We start from the raw sequence: 19,065 nt of genomic DNA, 5'->3' as shown, positions 1-19,065 counted from the left end.
GAATCCTGTTAAAAGAACTGTTCACCATTTCCTGTGTGACAGCAGGGGCTCAGCCTAGTTTCTTTAACTCTCTTATCAGTTGTCCACAAGACTTGTGTTTAGGTATCTTGGCTCTGATTGCCACAGTATCATTAAAACATATTATTTGGTACATTTAAGCAGTTATGGGGCATGAATTTAAAAGGGTCTATTTAGGCAGAGGCTTTTTTTTCTCTCTCAACTTTTGAACTCCTTAATAAACAAAAATTCTAAAATGAATGTGTGTTAGAGTGAAGATATAATTGTTATATCTTGTTATATAGTCCACTTTTATGTAGAAAATACCTCTCCTGGTCTTGGAGGGAAAAAATGCCTGAGTGGTTTGTTACTAGACATAATAAAAATGTTTGTGTGTGTGTTAAACAAGATCAGGCAAATCTCTTTTATCTCCTCAGGGTATAATTTAGCAAGGCTGATATCCCCTTACGGCCAAATCCTAGTCATTGACATCAAAGCTGCTTGAAATGCTAAGGAGGATTCATGTGGCCTTTATTTCTTTTGTATTTGTAAATAGTTATGGCCCCCTGTTCATTGTGCCTTGTGTCTTGGTGTCCATATTGCCCTAAAAAGCTAAAGATTTTGAAAGAATATTTTAAAAAGAGTAAAGATGATGGGCCTGATTGTGATCTCTCACTAGTGTGAATCAGGAGTATCTGCAGTGAAGCCAGATGAGTTAACTGGGTGTAAAACCAGATTACAGGTAGTGAGAGGAGAACCAGGCCCTTGAAGGGTAAAGTATTATTTTTTGTGATACATGGAAAGATGAAAACGAATCCAACATTTTTCTGGCTCCTTTCTTTTAAGACTCACTCAGTCCACGTCCCTGAGCAATGCAGTTATACCAGCTGAATTCCTGGTGCGACAACGCTATGTGGATGGGACGGCTTCTCCTGTCAGCATAGCTACTGCCTGTTGGGGAGGTGGAGTACCTATGCTGATGGAAGAAGCTGTCCCATTGGCGTCGGTAGCGTCTTTTTACTGATACAGACTAACACGGCTACCCCTCTGAAACCTGTTACTGACTTGAGAATCGTAGCAGAATTGGCATGATAGCATACCAATACATCTACTCTAAATAGTTTGTATGTAACTTGTTGGCACATATTTTTGTATGGTTGTGTTACAGCTGGGATTTTCAACGAGCCCGCAAGAGTTTAGGCTCCCCACACTGTTGTGCCTCTTTGAAATCCTAGCCCACGTATACATGAAATTAGATATGCATGGAAGGGATGAACATATGTAGGGCCCTACCAAATTCACAGCTGTGAAAAACGCATCACGGACTGTGAAATCTGATTTCCCCCATGAAATCTGGTCTTTTGTGTAATTTTATTCTATACAGATTTCACAATTTCATGGGGGAGACCAGGGTTTCTCAAACTGGAAGTCCCGACCCAAATGAGAGTTGCACTGGGGTCGCAAGGTTATTGTAGTGGGGGTTGCAGTATTGCCAGCCTTTCTTCTGTGCTGCCTTCAGAGCTGGATGGCCAGAGAGCAGTGGCTGCTGGCCGGGTGCCCAGCTCTCAAGGCAGTAGCACAGAATGAAGGGTGGCAATACCATACTATGCCATCCTTACTTCTCTGCTACTGCTGGTGGCAGAGCTGCCGTCAGAGCTGGGTGGCTGGAGACCGGAGGCTGCTGACTGGGAGTCCAGCTCTGAAGGCAGCACCGCCGCCAGCAGCAGTTGCACAGAAGTAAGGCTGGCAATACTGCAACCTCCCTACAATAACCTTGCGACCTCCCCTACAACTCCATTTTGGGTCAGGACCCCTACAATTACAACACTGTGAAATTTCAGATTTAAATATCTGAAATAATGAAATTTATGATTTTTTAGAAACCCGTGACCATGAAATTAACCAAAATGGACCCTGAATTTGATAGGGTCCTAATCACATCCTCCAGCATGTGATATTGTTGTTGCCAGTTGATCCCAGTGTGTTTCATCACAGTAAAGGCCTGATCCAAATCTTGTTGAAGTCAAAGTGAGTGATTATGCTCAAGAGAGGAAAAATGATGATGGTAATACCTAGCTCTTAAAGAGAACTTTTGTTAAAAAGCTAATGACATTTTCAGTCCAGTATTTGCATATCTTAGGCTCCAATCCAGCAAAGAATTTAAACACATTACAGTAACTTAACGTCCTCTCACTTAACGTTGTTTCAATCTTATGTCCCTGCTCAATTACAGAACATGTTCCATTTAAAGTTGTGCAATGCTTCGATATAATGTTGTTTGGCTGCCTGCTTTGTCCACAGCTGGCAGCCCCCCATCAGTTCCCCTATACCCCCCCCACAGTGCCTGCCACCCGCTGGCAGACCCCGCGGATCAGCACCTTCTCCCTTCTCCCCCCACCTCCTGCCTGCGGCAATCAGCGGGCTTGCGGCGTTCAGGAGGGAGGGGGGAGGAGCGAGGACTCGGCACGCAGGCTCCCCCTCCCTCCTCTGCCTCCTGAATGCCGCAGACCAGCTGATTGGTGTGGGCAGGAGGCAGGGGAGGGAAGGGGGAGCCTGCACGCTGTGTCCTCGCTCCTCCCCGCCTCCCTCCTGCCTCCTGAACGCTGCAAGCCAGCTGAGTGCTGCAGGCAAGAGGGAAGGGGGAGGAGCGAGGACGCGGTGTGCGGAGTAAAGGGGGAGGGTGGGGGGAAGAAGAGGCGGGTTAAGGGTGGGAGCTTGGCTTGGGAGACGGGGGGGGCGTGGTCAGGCCGAGGGTTGAGCCCCCCCGCCCCTGGTGCTTGCAGAGTGGGGGAAGCTGCCGCTGCTGCTGCGCAACGTGCTTCTCCTAGCCTACAGCACCTTCAACCTCCTTGCCTGCCTCATTGTCTCCAGTGCCAGTGGGCTGTGCCTGTGTGGGGTAAGGCAGGGGCACCTCCCACTATAGTACTGTACTGTATGGCAAAAAAAATTTTCCCTGGAACCTAACCCCCCCATTTACATTCATTCTTATGGGGAAATTGGATTCGCTTGACATCGTTTCACTTAGTTGCATTTTTCAGGATCATAACTACAACGTTAAGTGAGGAGTTACTGTATTAACTTCAAGAATGTGAGTAGATCTCTTGAAGTCATGGGACAACTACTGTTCGTAAAGTTAAGCATTTGCTTAAGTATTTATTTGCTGTATTCAAGACTGAGAGCATGGGAAAATCTGAGTCATAATTCAGCTAGTTCATATTTTTATAACTTCGTACTAATTATATTATTAAGGATATTTTATGAATACAGGATTCTTTATTTCTTTAGTTAAGATGATCTTGCTACTTATTCCAGACCTGAAGCCATAAGCCTCCGATGTCACAATTGGTAGCTGTGGAAATTGCAATTTTTAAATGGTTAATTTTGTGCCTCAGGGTATTTTTGAGTGGGAATTAATCAGGAATTTAATGGAAGGGAAGTATGTATTCCTGTTAGATGTTAATCTCTATGTGCAGGTATTTACATGAACAAATTCCCATACATCTTCTAGATGATGTGTATGTAGCTTTTAAACAGATTCCTTAGACAATATTTTTTGCTGTATTTTTAAAAAAAAGGAAAAAAATGTATTATTCTGATGTTAATATGAGAATAGAGGGAAACGGATAAAGCTAATGTCATTCCAGAATGGTTGACATGCCCGGGTATGAATTGGATCAATAATTTCACTAGCATTCGATATCTTCGGCTAATAAATTAATGTCTGATAATCCTAGTATAAAAAACAGTTTCTTATAATTCATATTAACCCTTCTCACTGACCTCCCACAAGTTTCTGACTTCATTTGGGACAGAGTCTCCAGATTGCAGTGTATTAAAAATTATAGGTATTATCTAATCTCTGTATTTAGAGAGCAAGTAGGGAAATCACAAGCAGCATATATAACAATAAGATCATCTCATGATCGCTTACTCTTTTAATCCTTGTCTTTCTGTAGGGGCCCGCCCTCCCTCCCCCGGTTTATCATTTTGTTCTGTTATTTCTGTCTTAAGCCCTGATCCAGAAAACGCATATGCACATGTTTAACTTTAAGCACATGAGTAGGAATTCTGTCTTATTTATTTTAGGCACTTATATGGTCCAATTCAGCAGTATCTAAGAACCCCACAATATTTAATGTATTTATCCACAACCCCTCTCCCTCCCCCATGCGAAGTAGGGAAATAGTATTATCCCCATTTCACAGATGGGGAAATGAGACACATAGATGGTATAAAAATGGGGAAATACTGAGACAGTGGAGAGTCAGTCAGGAAAGAGGCAGGTGAGAGCTGCCTGAGGAGGGAAGGAGAGACCCAGGGAGAAACAGGAGCAGCAGAGAAGAAGTGGAACAGAGAGCCATTGGGAAGAACAAAAGATGAGGAAAGTTGATGGTGAGGACTTGCCGGAGCTGCAGAACCTTGTCGAGTTACAGGAGAGCTCTTGCAGTGGCCACAGGAACAAGGTGAAGAACCAGCCTGGTTGGGAAAGCTAAGCCCGAAACAAGAGGTTTGATGCTGGATGGTGGGTCCCAGGAGCAGGGGTAGGACTCTCAAGCAGAGAGGCCTGGGTTTGTGAAACACTGTGGGAAGCCCCCTTGCAGCAGACCTTAGTGGAAGTCAGCAGGAACCTGAGCCCAGAACAAGGGGCTGGTCCTGCGGGGTTGTTGCCTGAGTGGAGGTAGGACTCTCAGGGAAGGCCTGGCTGAGTGGAACACTGCGGGGAGCTCTGTCACAGGAGACCTGACTTGGGGCTACTGGACAAGTGTGAGTGGGAGACGAGTGAATCTGGGAACTCTCAGGTGGGGAGTCGCCTGGAGAGTGGAGCCCTAGAACAAGGGCAAAAAGATTGGAAAAAGACTGGAGATGGACTTGTGGGAGGGTGAGCTGGAAATGATGATGTTTTGGGAGCGAGCAGCATGGGAAACTGCCATGAACCTGTGGTACTTTGGGGTTTTGTGGAGAGCTGTTTTATCATGAGGGTTCTATGGATTGTCATGTTTACATGAATAAATTATGTCCAAGGATAGCACTTTGAAGTGGACACTGGGAGACTTTATTCCTTTCTACTGACTAAAGAAGGTGAAACCAAGGCAGGCATACATGTTGTGCCATGGTCTGCCGCAGAAGGGTGCTCGAGGAAGGGCTACCATATCACACTATGTAATATTAAAGTACTATCTTTATATCAAATATTATTGATGTCAGTTTTTGTTCTCTTTAATAGAAAAAATAAAAATATGCCTAAAATTGTATCATGAATTATCAGTCATTTATAGTCAGCATACACCATGCGATTTACATCTTCCATAATAAACTCATTCTTAAGCTAAGTGGGGAATTTTTTGGCTAAAATACACTGTCATCAAGAATGTGTTTTATTATTGTTTTTATATTCTAGTTCCACCATAAAAGCTTGTGCCAGGAGGCCTGGTGGGGCAGCTGTTCTGGAATTACAGATTTATAAAGCTCCAGGCAATCTATAACTGTTTTTCTATAGAACAGATGGACGTTGACTGTAATACCAAATGGCTGTAGTGTAACACACGCTGTAAATTTATTATATAAGAATTTCAGGTACTTATTCCACGCACACAAACTTCCTGCACAATATTCAGAATATTATTGGTTTGCTAAGTAGTATAAATTCAGAGTCTCGTATTTGTTCTATATGAGCAAGAAACTTAATTTTTTTCACAAAAACTAGAAATTTATGGCATAGGCCCTTTGCTGGTTAGGGAGAGTTTCTCACTCACGAGTGGTAACTGAGTGAGTGAATTTTTTCAGCACTGCTCTAGGTCCCTGAGTCAACAAAGCATGTATTTTAAATATTTCACTGAACCGGAGCCTAGATTATTAATGGGAATATCAGATATTTGAACCGTGGGTTCCTGAGGTACATTCCTTCCTACTGTTTCTCAGGAGTCTCATTGTTCATGGCTATGGCCTGTTCCTTTTTAGGAACCAATTTTTAATCCATACAATGTTGTTTTTATCTGGTTAGTATTAAGCCATTTTTTTCCATTGTGCCTTATCCTTCCTGTCCTTTCAACTGCTACCATTTATTCTTTTACAAATTGTGTTCTATCTCCTTTTGGAGAAAACACAAAAGGAGGATCTTCTGGATGGGAGACATGAAAGCATCTGTGGAAGGTTTCTTCCTCCTCGCCCAATCATAGTCCAAGGGACACTCCAATGGCTCTTCCTTCCCTCAGACAAAACAAAGGGTGGCATCAGTCCCAGTGTCCTTGAATGGTTATTTTTGGCATTGTGTTCAGTTTGATTTACATGCATCAATCTTAATTACATTTCATACAAAAAGATATGTACAGTTATACCTACACTTAGAATTGATTTTGTTGCAACTTTCTTGTTGCTTTTTGAGATTTGGAGGAATGTGTGGATCTGAATTCAGAGTTTTCCTTCCCTTTTGTCACTTTCATTGAACAATTGGAACAACTGAGATTTTAAAAGGTAATCAGAAAGTCTGGGAACAGGCTTGAAACCGACTATTCAAAATAATATTTCTCCTTTCTTTTTTTCCCTCCCTCCTTGGGTTTTTAACTTACTGCTTTACCTCTCCTGAGTGAAATGGAAACTGGAGCACTCGTCCATCTTCTGAGAGAGTTGTTTAAATATTATCTATTCCTGATACCTACCCCTTAGAACTACCTAACAGGATACTATAATGCAGGGGTTCCCAAACTTTTTGCTTCCATGATGCCATTTTGAAACTTACTGTTTCCTGTGACTCCAGACAGTTTCAAGTCGAGTGTTCAGAGTTCAGGGTATTCATTCTTGACAGTGAACCAGAACTCTGGGAGAGAACGTTTGGGCATATATTCCTTGCAAGAATTGATCGCAGGAAATTTTGCTGAGCTGTTCACTTTCAGCTGCTGGCAGAGCCATGGCATCAGGCTTGTACTGAAAGGCTTGCACCCAAGGATACTTTGTCATGTCCACACTGGGGAAAAAGGTTGCAAACTGTTCCTCTATCTGACTGAGATGCTCAGTCATTACCTGTGTCTGCGAGGAACTTGCAGCACAGAGACAGTAACTTAGAATGATTCTTTATCGAGTGCTAACAGGGTACTCTGGTTAGCATAAAAGAAAACATGGGCCTTGCCTTAAGGTGCTTACAAGCCAATGCAGATTCCCATCTCAGAAAAGTTAGCACAGGCTCCTACCAACTCAAGCAGAGAGGAGGCTCTGTTGATAAGGCTGCTGCTCACCAGGAACTGGATTAGTCTTTCACTTGGATGCTTGCACAGCCAGATATGCAAATAGCAAAATGGTGTTTGCACAGCCACCTCCCCACAGCCAACATGCCTGCACCTGTTCCACCAACTCCATGCCAAGAAGCTGCTTTTTTACACACACTGTATATGTTAGATCACGCTGTGTGGATTCCACCATTTTGTAGATTAAAATGGCAGCCTCCTGGCTTGGTGTTTGTGGAGCAGGCCTGGATATGTTTGGGGCAGATGGCAGTGTCTCATGGGGCAAATCTGCCTCGTTGGACCCAGGACCCCGTTTAGGGTTGCGAACCACAGTTGGGGGAGCATTGGTGTAATGGTGCAAGGTTCAGTTCTCACTGGCTCTGTATATCTCTGGTAATAGAAATGTTAGTAACTGTAAAATTGGGGGATTTATACATTAATATTGTTTTTAGTATTTTCCTCCTTTTCTGCTCTTTCTGTGGTGCGTTTTGCTTCAGCATAACTGAATAGAAGTCTAAATCTTTCTGGTAAATATGGTTACAATCTGGACATACAACCTCATCGGGGTTGTTGCGTGCAGCTTTGCTGAGAAGCAACGGGCGTTCAGAACTTTACTTTGTTCAGGCATTATTCCCATGATTGAAATCTGCCGACCTCACAGTTCCTTTATTGGATTCACAAAATTCACAGCTGCTGTATTAGATTTAAATGTCTGTGAATAAATGGATTTCCAGATTAGACAGGGTTAGCATTGTTTTATGAACTAAATTGCTTTTTTCTCTTCTTCCCCCCCCGCAGGAATGACTTGCTGATGGTGTGCCGTCAGTTGAATATGGAGGAGTCTGTTGCTGAGATCATGCACCAACTAGGAGCAGATGAAAATGGGAAGATTTCCTTTCGGGATTTTACTCGGTGCCGCATGCAGCTTGTGCGAGAAATCAGGAAAGAGGAAGTGGAACTTTCAGTGAAATCAGATGACTCTTGTAAAAAGAAGTTGTTAAGGGACAGAATAGCCTCCTGGCCAACGAGCAGTGATAACAGTTTGGGTAGGTACAATTTCAAATGCTCCTCCAGGGATAAATAATGAAGGCTGAAATCCTGGCTCTGTTAAGTCAATGGGAATATTTATGTTAACTTTATGGGGGCCAGGTTTTCACTCAAAGGGTTTTGCAAATATGCTTTGGCACAAGATAATCAGATAATAGATTTTTATCATTAATAATGAATAAACTGCCCATCACCATGGTATCTGGTCAACTCATATTTATAAGAGAAAAAGTACAGAACAACCTTTTTGTAAAAATTATGGGCACATAGATTGTGACCCTACTGCAGCAACAGGTTCACTTCACTGAAAAGACCCGAGACAGATTGCTCAGCTGATGGTTAAAGTGCTAGGAAACTCTGGGACTACATTGACAGGAAAGCCTGAACAAATATATAGGTAGAAATGTTAGACAAGAAGAACATACTACCATCTAGTCCATCTTCCTTATCAAGCAAGTCTTACCCTGTTTCTCAGCTGGTGTTCAATTCTGTTTTCCTTAGAATTTAGTATATTGCTGTAGGAACATGAGAGTTGCCAGCCTCGGTCAGAAAAACACTTCATCTAGTCCAGTATGTTATGATTTGAAGAGAATACAAAATCCTTTCCTTCCCTTCCCCCCCACCCCAAAATAAACCAAACCAAAAAAAAACAACCCATAACACCTGACCAGATGAGCAATTCTGTACATGAAGTTTATTTAATGCATTTTCCTAAGTGGACAATTGAATTAATATTTTTCTTATCATTGTTGATATATTTTCACAAATTTTAAGTATGTCAGTGAGATGGTAGAAGCAGTCTGAACATTTAAATTCCCTGCCCATGGTGATATTTTCCATTCCATGCAGATAAAGCCTAGCTTTATGTCTGTCACTTTGCTTTAATTTTGGTTATATTTTACACCTGTTGGAAACTTCATGATTTCTATACAGTTATCCTGCTTTGATTCTTCCCGTGCTCTAGAGAAGTTCAGTGATCATGCTGCTATTAAAAACACTTCACAGGGCACAAACATAATGTGACCTGGAGCATGCTAGCAGTCCTGACTAATGAGCTACAAGTTTCACTGCCTTTCAGCTCTTCAGGGGCACATATCCTTTTTTTTATTTAATCAGGACTTGGAGAGCTAGTGATGTTATTTGAACCTGCTCCCTATAGCTTTGTAAACATTGCTTAAGACAGGAGACATAAAAATGTGCTAATTAATACAAATAAACTTGATGGATGCTGATTTTTTTGAGGAGTGTGCACTGTTTTTAATAACCGGTGTCTTCAAAGACTGTTTATAGGCCTTTCCTCAAGATTTATTTCCATGTGATGTGTCAGCCACGGTTATCCCTTGAAAGTTTCTATCCAACGTCCATATGGAGTGCATAAATTACAGGAACTCCAAATTCATTTAGCTGCCACTAAGCAGCAGGGGTCCTGGTGACCTGCAACAAAGGAATCTGCCTTCTTTGAAGGGACTTTTACATTAAGGATTTTGTTTGGAGCTTGTACAGAGAGCACATAGTTCAGGCCTTGTGAAAAAGAAGGCCTTGCAGCTATCTTCTTCACAAAGAGGTGCAAAAATATATATGTACCTATTTAAAGTAAAGCTACAAACTTGTATGTCCAATACTCCAATCATTGCATCCCATTACAAAGCAATGTAAAAGCAAGTGAAAAGTAAAATTTCATAATAATTAATTATTATTCCTAACTGATTGTTGCAACTTGACTTCTGTAGATAATCTCGCTTTTCACTCATTGTAGTCATTGACCAGAGAATCTTCATAACATCCCTACTAGTAAGTATTGTTAACCCCATTTTACAGATGGGGAGGCAGCTGAAGTTAAGGAGGTTAAGTGACTTTCTTCAGGCCAAGGAAGGGGCAATGTTAATCATGATTACAACTCAGAAATCGGACTCTCCCATCCCCCGCATTCTGTGCTCAGTCCACTAGACCACAATATTGGTCAGAGTAATTAACCATTGGAACAATTTACCAAGGGTCATGGTGGATTCTCCATCACTGATCATTTTTAAATCAAGATTGAATATTTTTCTAAAAGATCTGCTCTGGAAATTATTTTGGGAAAGTTCTCTGGCCTGTGTAATACAGGAGGTCAGACTAGATGATAACCATGGTCCCTTCTGGCCATAGAATCTATGAAACCTGTTTCTACCATTTCATTTAAATGATACAGAGTAGGACAGTGGACTGAACCTTCCATTTGAATACATGACAAAGCAGAACACCTTTAAAGTCACTAGAATAACATTTTTCATTTCATTAATGCCGTACTTCCAGGGTTCTCAAAATGTTTTTTGGGTCCAATTCTACGCCATTAAAATCAATGGGAGTTTTAACACTGACTTCAAAGTCAGTAGGGTCAAACTGTATACACAAGTGAATATTAAAGTAAGTTCTGTTGCTCAAATGTTATGTTGTTTTTTTTTACACAGTAAAAGTAATAAAAGGTAAAATTAACTTTGAAAGTCTACTGTGGGGAGCTGCAATATCTGTGTCCAATCTAACTCATCAGAATGGATCTTCAGTAGGAAGTTATTGAGAGAATTTCAAGTGTCTCCTAGAGACCTGTTGGCACCACTCAGTTACGGAGGCAATAAAGCTATGACAGGTACCTTAAAACCTGTCTTAAGTGACCACTCAAGAGACTGACAGAAATGGATCCCTTAACAAAAGGGACATTGTAATAATCAAGCAGAATAATAGTCTGTATGTTTGAGGTTACTTTTTTGTGATTTCTTAAAACAGAAAAGTTGCCGCATAAAGGGGGTGTGTCTCATAGGTAGTACTGTATTTCTTAAAGTTTTGAAAGGTTATACATATTTTATGTAAAAAGTTACAGTAAATGCAATTATGATATATTTATATCTATAGGTGTGCCTGGCATTTTACAGACAACTAGTATATTTACTGGATCTTCCTTGGTAAAGGAATCCTACTCCAAAAATACAGCTTCTAGGCGCATTGTAACTTTTGAGAGAACAGATATATGAAACTATGTTTTATCAGTAAAATCTTAATTCAGTTGGACAGATGAGTGGTTTTGCTGTCCAGCTGGGAGCGCTATGGCTACTGATATGATTCCACAGACCAGATGCTCAGATAAGAAAAAAACAGACCATAAGCAATTCTGAGCTGTTCTGGTTTAGCAGTTCATAATTAATTAATTTGTAACCAATTCCCCTTCTCTCCCTCTAAAAAAAGAAAAGCCCTGAGCTTCTGATACAATGATGATTTATTTACATATATTTATTTATAATGATGATTTATTTAAAGACGATAAAGTCATTGCAAAGAAACTAAATGGATTCTTTGCTTCAGTTTTCACGGCTGAGGATGTTAGGGAGATTCCCAAACCTGAGCCGGCTTTTGTAGGTGACAAATCTGAGGAGCTGTCACAGATTGAAGTGTCACTAGAGGAGGTTTTGGAATTAATTGATAAACTTAACATTAACAATTCACCGGGACCAGATGGCATTCACCCAAGAGTTCTGAAAGAACTCGAATGTGAAGTTGCGGAACTATTAACTAAGGTTTGTAACCTGTCCTTTAAATCGGCTTCTGTACCCAATGACTGAAAGATAGCTAATGTAACACCAATATTTAAAAAGGGCTCTAGAAGTGATCCCGGCAATTACAGACCGGTAAGTCTAACATCGGTACCGGGCAAATTAGTCGAAACAATAGTTAAGAATAAAATTGTCAGACACATAGAAAAACATAAACTGTTGAGCAATAGTCTACATGGTTTCTGTAAAGGGAAATCGTGTCTTACTAATCTATTAGAGTTCTTTGAAGGGGTCAACAAACATGTGGACAAGGGGGATCCAGTGGATATAGTGTACTTAAATTTCCAGAAAGCCTTTGACAAGGTCCCTCACCAAAAGCTCTTACGTAAATTAAGCTGTCATGGGATAAAAGGGAAGGTCCTTTCATGGATTGAGAACTGGTTAAAAGACAGGGAACAAAGGGTAGGAATTAATGGTAAATTTTCAGAATGGAGAGGGGTAACTAGTGGTGTTCCCCAAGAGTCAATCCTCGGACCAATCCTATTCAACTTACCCCTTTCTCCAGATCATTTATGAATAAACAGTGAGGTGGCAAAGTTTGCAGACGATACTAAACTGCTCAAGATAGTTAAGACCAAAGCAGACTGTGACGAACTTCAAAAAGATCTCACAAAACTAAGTGATTGGGCAACAAAATGGCAAATGAATTTTAATGTGGATAAATGTAAACCAATGCACATTGGAAAAAATAACCCCAACTGTACATACAATATGATGGGGGCTAATTTAGCTACAAGAAGTCAGGAAAAAGATCTTGGAGTCATTGTGGATAGTTCTCTGAAGATGTCCACGCAGTGTGCAGAGGCAGCCAAAAATCAAACAGGATGTTAGGAATCATTAAAAAGGGGATAGAGAATAAGACTGAGAATATATTATTGCCATTATATAAATCGAATACTGCGTTCAGATGTGGTCTCCTCATCTCAAAAAAGATATACTGGCACTAGAAAAGGTTCAGAGAAGGGCAACTAAAATGATTAGGGGTTTGAAACGGGTCCCATATGAGGAGAGATTAAAGAGGCTAGGACTCTTCAGCTTGGAAAAGAGGAAGCTAAGGGGGGATATGATAGAGATATATAGAATCATGAGTGATGTGGAGAAAGTGGGTAAGGAAAAGTTATTTACTTATTCCCATAATACAAGAACTAGGGGTCACCAAATGAAATTAATAGGCAGCAGGTTTAAAACAAATAAAAGGAAGTTCTTCTTCACGCAGCGCACAGTCAACTTGTGGAACTCCTTACCTGAGGAGGTTGTGAAGGCTAGGACTATAACAGGGTTTAAAAGAGAACTGGATAAATTCATGGTGATTCAGTCCATTAATGGCTATTAGCCAGGATGGGTAAGGAATGGTGTCCCTAGCCTCTGTTTGTCAGAGGATGGAGATGGATGGCAGGAGAGAGATCACTTGATCATTGCCTGTTAGATCCACTCCCTCTGGGGCACCTGGCATTGGCGACTGTCGGTAGACTGGATACTGGGCTAGATGGACCTTTGGTCTGACCCAGTACGGCCGTTCTTATGTTCTTACATTACATACCAATCATGAAAAAATTTAAGGAATACCAGCATTTCAGACACAAATTAAGCTTATTGGTAAATGAGAGGCAGGTCATTTGGGGCTGAAAAATCATTGCTTTTGCTCTGCGTTATTCCCGCATTTGATCTCCCTGTAAATAAATTGCGCTTAGAAGTTGATGCAGTGATAATTAAATTTATTTATCCTATATTTAATTAAAAGCTACAGAGTGATAGCTCAGATGTACCCCCAAGTAGTACAGATTCTTTCTCAGATTCACCCACAAATTTTCACCCATGATTTATTTGACTTGTACAGCTATTGTAATTGTCTGGCTTAATTTACATTTACATTGGGGTAGATAAATGTATATTAACTAGTAATGGATCAGTTTGACTTTTAAATATTCTTTTGATACTGTCACCTCTCTGTTGTACAGTAGCAGATGTCAGGTCATTGCAGATCAGCTTTCTTTCGGAGAAAAAATCAGTGATACAGAGTCTGGATATATTCTTAGTACAACTTATTTACACACACACACCTGTCCTGGAACAGAGATGGTCACAAATGTCATGCAGGGGTTTTCAGCTCCAGCACTAATGCCCAGTTCCCAGAAAGCAAATCTTCCTAAAAAATTGACTATAATTTGCTTGCATACAATGAAAAAGAACTTGTAAGAAACTGTATGTGAAACAGTGCCATATGGTGATCCCTGTCATAATTCAACATATTTGCATATCCATATGCTTTCCAAATGAAATGTGAGAATTATAACTCTTCACCGACACCATAAAGAAAAGCCATCCTGAATAAGAGGTGGGGTCCCCTCAGAGGGTCACCATAGTCCTAGTAAACTGCTGCCTGTTTTCACAGTGGTTACCTCCTCCATTCTGCCCTACCTTTTGCTCAGTTTTGTCTAGCTTACAGAAGGCATCTTATGCACCCCTTGGGCCCTGTTTTCCAGCTTGTCAGGTGAAAATTACCCTAAAGCGCTGATCCTGCAGGTTGACTGCTGCATAGAATGGATAGGGATAATTCCTTTGAAAGGGAAATTGTGTCTGAACCAGCTTCCTATTCAGAACTTCAGGAAAGCACCTGAAATTGGTGTCTCAGTAATGGGGTCGATTTATCAGACATTTTGTTGCTCCCAAGCCCTGTTCCTTAGTATTTTTCAAGGCAGATATAGAACGTTGGACAGCTGACTGATTTATATGTGGTGCATCCTCCGCTAGCTCTGGGGGAGTCCATATAATAAAAAATTTCCATTTCATAGTGACTTGAAAGTTCTCAGAAGAACTGTAACATGAAAGAATTGGGCTTCACAACACAATTGTGAAGTAGGGAAATCTTGTTCCCATCTAGCTAATGGGGAAGCTGTGTCATTTAAAGTGGCATGTGTCACTGTTCAGGGCAGCTGCACCTGAAACCCCCCTCAGTGGTTCAGCAAGGGTGCCCAGCTCTTGGCTTCTAGCTCCCCAGCTCTTCGCTGTCTTGGGTGGAGACACTCAGGGTTTGACTACGGTTTTTCCAGACTGGAGAATCCCTTGCCTTTGTTACCATTTCCAGCCTGGACAGGTTGCCCTAAGACACCTGCTAATAAGCTTACCAGAGTTCATCCCAACTCTCACATGGACTTTGGCAAGTGCAGTCTTTTAATACCTCAGCCTTGGGGCATCCTTGTGGTTACAAGTTCATCAGAGTTTCAGGTCAGAACAAGCACACCCCCAACATGTTCTGTTCCCATTTCAGTTCAGGGATCTTGGAACTGGAGTTTCCAGAAACAGAGGTCTCTCCCCCCAGGGCATATCTTCAAAAGGTGGGCTTTGGAGGAGGAGCATTTGCATTCCCCTCACCTCAAGGTATTTTCTAAGGAAATCCATTCACATGTATTGCTCCAAAAAGACCCTTGAACCCTCATACCTTCCGGAGATTGCATCAATCTTGTCTTTCTGCTAAAGAAGTTCCATACAATCTCACAACAGTACATAAACATTTGCCTTTATAATACAATGAATTCCAGAGATATTAATCCTAATTCAATAAGGTTTAACTTAATTCAGTAAAATTTATCTCGATTCTGTAATGTTTGGTCAGGATATTATGAGATATTGGCAATCCATCACAGTATGGTTTCGTGACCTGCTGTGCAAGGGAGCCTTTTGTCCCTCTAGAAGAACACATCATGGGATTCTATTCCTGATACTTTTCCATGTGCAAGAACTGAAATATTCCAGCCCTTCTGTATGGCTGTTAAACCAGACTATTTGCTGCCAAGGTTATGGATAGAAATTTCCAGGTTCCTTCCGTCCCTGCTCCTAGTTGACTGTCACTGCTCAGCAGATTGTAAGGTACACACTTACATGTTCATATGCTCCCAATTCTGTGTGCGTTCTGCATTTCACCCAATGGGACAGCCACTTCAGCTTAGCACCTTGCCCTTTTCTCAGTCCCAGGTTATTTACCAAATCCTAGTGGTATAGGTTGCCAACTTTCACCAGAAGGGATCCCTCTATAATCCCATCTTGACAAGCTCAGTTGGGCACCCTCAGTTTCCTGACTGCTGGTATCCAGGCATAGATTACTTTCATATATGTCTCAGAATAGATTCCTTGTACACGGGGATAAGCACCATCCTTCCCAGCAACTAACCCTTTTGGATATAGCCCTGACTATCTCTCTGTGGAAGGCTTCATTTCCTAATATTTGCTCCTTGCTGAATGCCTTGTTGCCCATATATTCCCCTCCACTCGAGTAACCCTTGTTATTCCTCTGACAATTCATGCCTCTCAGAACTGGTGAGTTTCTCTATACACTCTTTTGCCCCCCTTTCCCCCAAACCCCTGCCTCTATATCATCACCAACATGAGTCTCTTGGGTTGGTACGTCTGGTGTAATCTGTCAGCCCAGTTTCTTGGCCTGTGGAGGAATGCAGGTTGATGTCAGGCACTTTAAGCTGTGAGCCTCCCACATTATTTAGTCTCCTTGGTCCTTCGAAGCCCCTGGACCTGAATTCTCCTGTCCTTGTCTGCTGTTACTTTCCAATAATGGTGGTTTATGCAAACTGCTAAGAAGGTACTTGTGTGCCAGTACTTATGGAGGTGATTGCTTCTAGGAACTTGGATGGAAGCTTACCTTTTCACCCCAAAGGCACTGTATCTAAAGGGCTGTGACAAACCCGTGTGGACTGGTGCACTTGCACTGTCTGGGAGAATGGAGCCTCTGTCCCTCTGTCTTTGAGGGACATGCTGCTTCCTAAGCTGCTGAGGAAGGGCAGGCCAGTCAAAGTAGTTGTGTTGTGATTTTGCTGGTCTATAGTATTCTGTTTCTGTGGGCTTTCAGATCTGACAAGCCTAGCAGTGAGCACCCCTGTGGATACTTCCTTATGTCCTGCACCTGCTTTCTCAAGGCCCTATACACTGCAATCAGCTTCAACTGAGGCTGGCTACGTGCAAGTTGAAAGAAGATGTTTCTTAAAGGGATATCTCTACTGATCTGTCAGGCTGTCTGGAGAGCAGTGGAAAGTCTTCCCATCCTCCCCTCTCTTTCCCTCCCCCCCCCCCAATCTGATCTGGAATTGTTCTGTGTCCTCTTGTGGCACGAGGGGCATTATTGCCTATCTTGTTTGCTCTTGGATGTTTTGGATTTCCTTCAGTCAGTGTTCAAGAGCAGTCTTGAATATCAGTTATTCATCTGATGATCCGTCATTGAGACTTGATCTTTATCCTGCAGGTTCAGATGTGACCTTCATTTTACCCCTTAGGACAGACTTCTTCACTTATGATGGCCTTTCTTATTGCGCTGATCTTGGACAGTTGAGTTTTGCTTGCTTGCAAGTGTTCCCTTAGCCTAGTACCTAGTTCTACCCAGTTTCTTCTTTTAGTAGTTAGTGTATTGTTGTTTATAGTTAGTATAGAAATTGGTGAGTGGGATCGTTCCTACCCCTCACCCCGCCTTGGGCTTCAGAGCATGCCTCAAGCCAAAGGGTTTAAGTCTTGTTGTGCATGCCGAAAGCCTATGCCTAATAGTGATCCCCACTACTCGTGCCTGAGGTGTCTAGGGGAGACGCATCAGTCTGAGTACTGCAAGATTTGTAAGGCTTTCAAAGTCTAGAAATAAAAAGGAGCGTGACTTCCGTTTAAAACAATTACTGATGGAAACCGCACTCCGTCCAGCGGCACCTGACCGCCAAGGCCCGGGCCCGAGCTCAGTGCGGAGTGCCCCATTGTTGGTCTGCGAATCGGTGATGAGGAAGGACTCTGGCGCGAGAGACCCTCTCAGATCCCTGGCACCACAACAAGGAGCTCCATGTCTCCGATGCCCTACAAGCGTCATAAGAAGGTGGACAGAGGGTGCTCTCCTCAGAGAGCTGCGAGACCATCGGGGATGCTTTGCTGCTCCAGAGGAAAGACTCGGCTCCCAAGCAGCAAGAGCCCGTGCTGTTGACTCCGGCGCCCCAGACAGCACCGTTGGCAGGGCAGTGCCTGGTGGAGGTGTTGGAGCCCCTCTCCACCCCGGACACTTTTGAGGCTGCTAAGGAACTCATTGAAATTACTGCGCCTCAACCCCAGCTGTTGGAGAGAAGCCTCTGGCACCGCCTAGACTGATACCATCTAGAGGCAAGCCCGCGATGATGTGGCGCCCCTCGTCGCTGGGCCGGCATCATTCCTGGCACTGTTCCAGGTCCCCATTCCTGCAACACTCCCTGGCACCGGCCTCGGTACAAGATCGCACGGCACCGGGAGCACGACTGTCTATATCTCAGGCAATGAGGGGTTGGAACCAATCCAGAACACCCTCACAGGGCTGGCACCGACACGCGGCATCGGAGCACAGCAGCCGTTCCCCAGCACCGGACACGTGGCACTGGTCTCGGTTGCGGGACAGCCGGCACCAATCCTCGACGTGATCGTTGTAGCACCGATCCCCGACCTCCTCTTCACAGCACTGACCGCCGGTGCAGGGGTCATTGCCCTCAGGATCCTCGGACTCAGAGGCCGACTCATTTTATTCAAGGCACAGTAGACGTAGGTCCGGTAAGCACCGAAGAGATGTGTAAGCGGCCTGGCAGCGGCAATGGCCGCCCCCTACATAATGGCCTTTCTGGACCCCCTGGGTTTACCATCAGGCCCAGGGTACCACTTCGAGGGCTTCTAGGGTGATGGCCTTGGGACGTCAGCCTTCCTGGACACCATTGGGTAGACCTGCCCCTCAGGTTACGGAAGCGACCCTCTCCAGGCCACCCCTTCATACTACAGAGGAGTCGGTGGAACCAGCTCCAGAACCACCCATAGCCGAGGACACATCCGACTGGGTCGGACCAATGGAGGTGTCTAGCGGAGCCTAGCAACATCTCAGGCAGCCAGAGGGCCATGAGGACCCTGCACCTCCACTTGCTACCTCATCATCCTCGTCTCATGAGGCAGTGGCAGGAGTGTCAGCTTCAGGTCCTCCGCCCATTGACCACAGGGCACACCAGGATCTGCTCCGCCGCATGGGCCTACAGGCAGAGGAAGTAACCGAATCGGAGGACCCAATGGTGGACATTCTTGCCCCAGAAGGTCCTTCCAAAGTGGCGTTACCTATAATAAAAACTATTCAAAATAATAAGACCCCGTGGCAGACTCCAGCCTCCATTCCGCCCACCGCCAGGGGAGTGGAAAGGAAGTACTTTGTTCCCTCCAAGGGATATGAATTTTTATTC

General features: G+C 43.2%; 1 protein-coding gene across 2 annotated transcripts in view; it reads left to right on the top strand.

Moving 5' to 3' along the window:
• The window catches only part of MCC (MCC regulator of WNT signaling pathway), a 331,118-nt gene that overhangs the window by 25,078 nt on the left and 286,975 nt on the right, over positions 1–19,065 (top strand). For both annotated transcript variants that reach the window (XM_026649202.2, XM_026649201.2), the window contains exon 2: positions 8,013–8,260. In XM_026649202.2, the coding sequence (XP_026504987.1) occupies positions 8,013–8,260 (248 nt within the window). The remainder of the gene's footprint in view (positions 1–8,012; positions 8,261–19,065) is intronic.

This window comes from Terrapene carolina, unplaced genomic scaffold (assembly GCF_002925995.2).
Source record: "Terrapene carolina triunguis isolate 2854851 unplaced genomic scaffold, T_m_triunguis-2.0 Scaffold69, whole genome shotgun sequence".
NCBI lineage: Eukaryota > Metazoa > Chordata > Testudines > Emydidae > Terrapene > Terrapene triunguis.
This window is presented reverse-complemented; position numbering and strand designations above follow the sequence as displayed.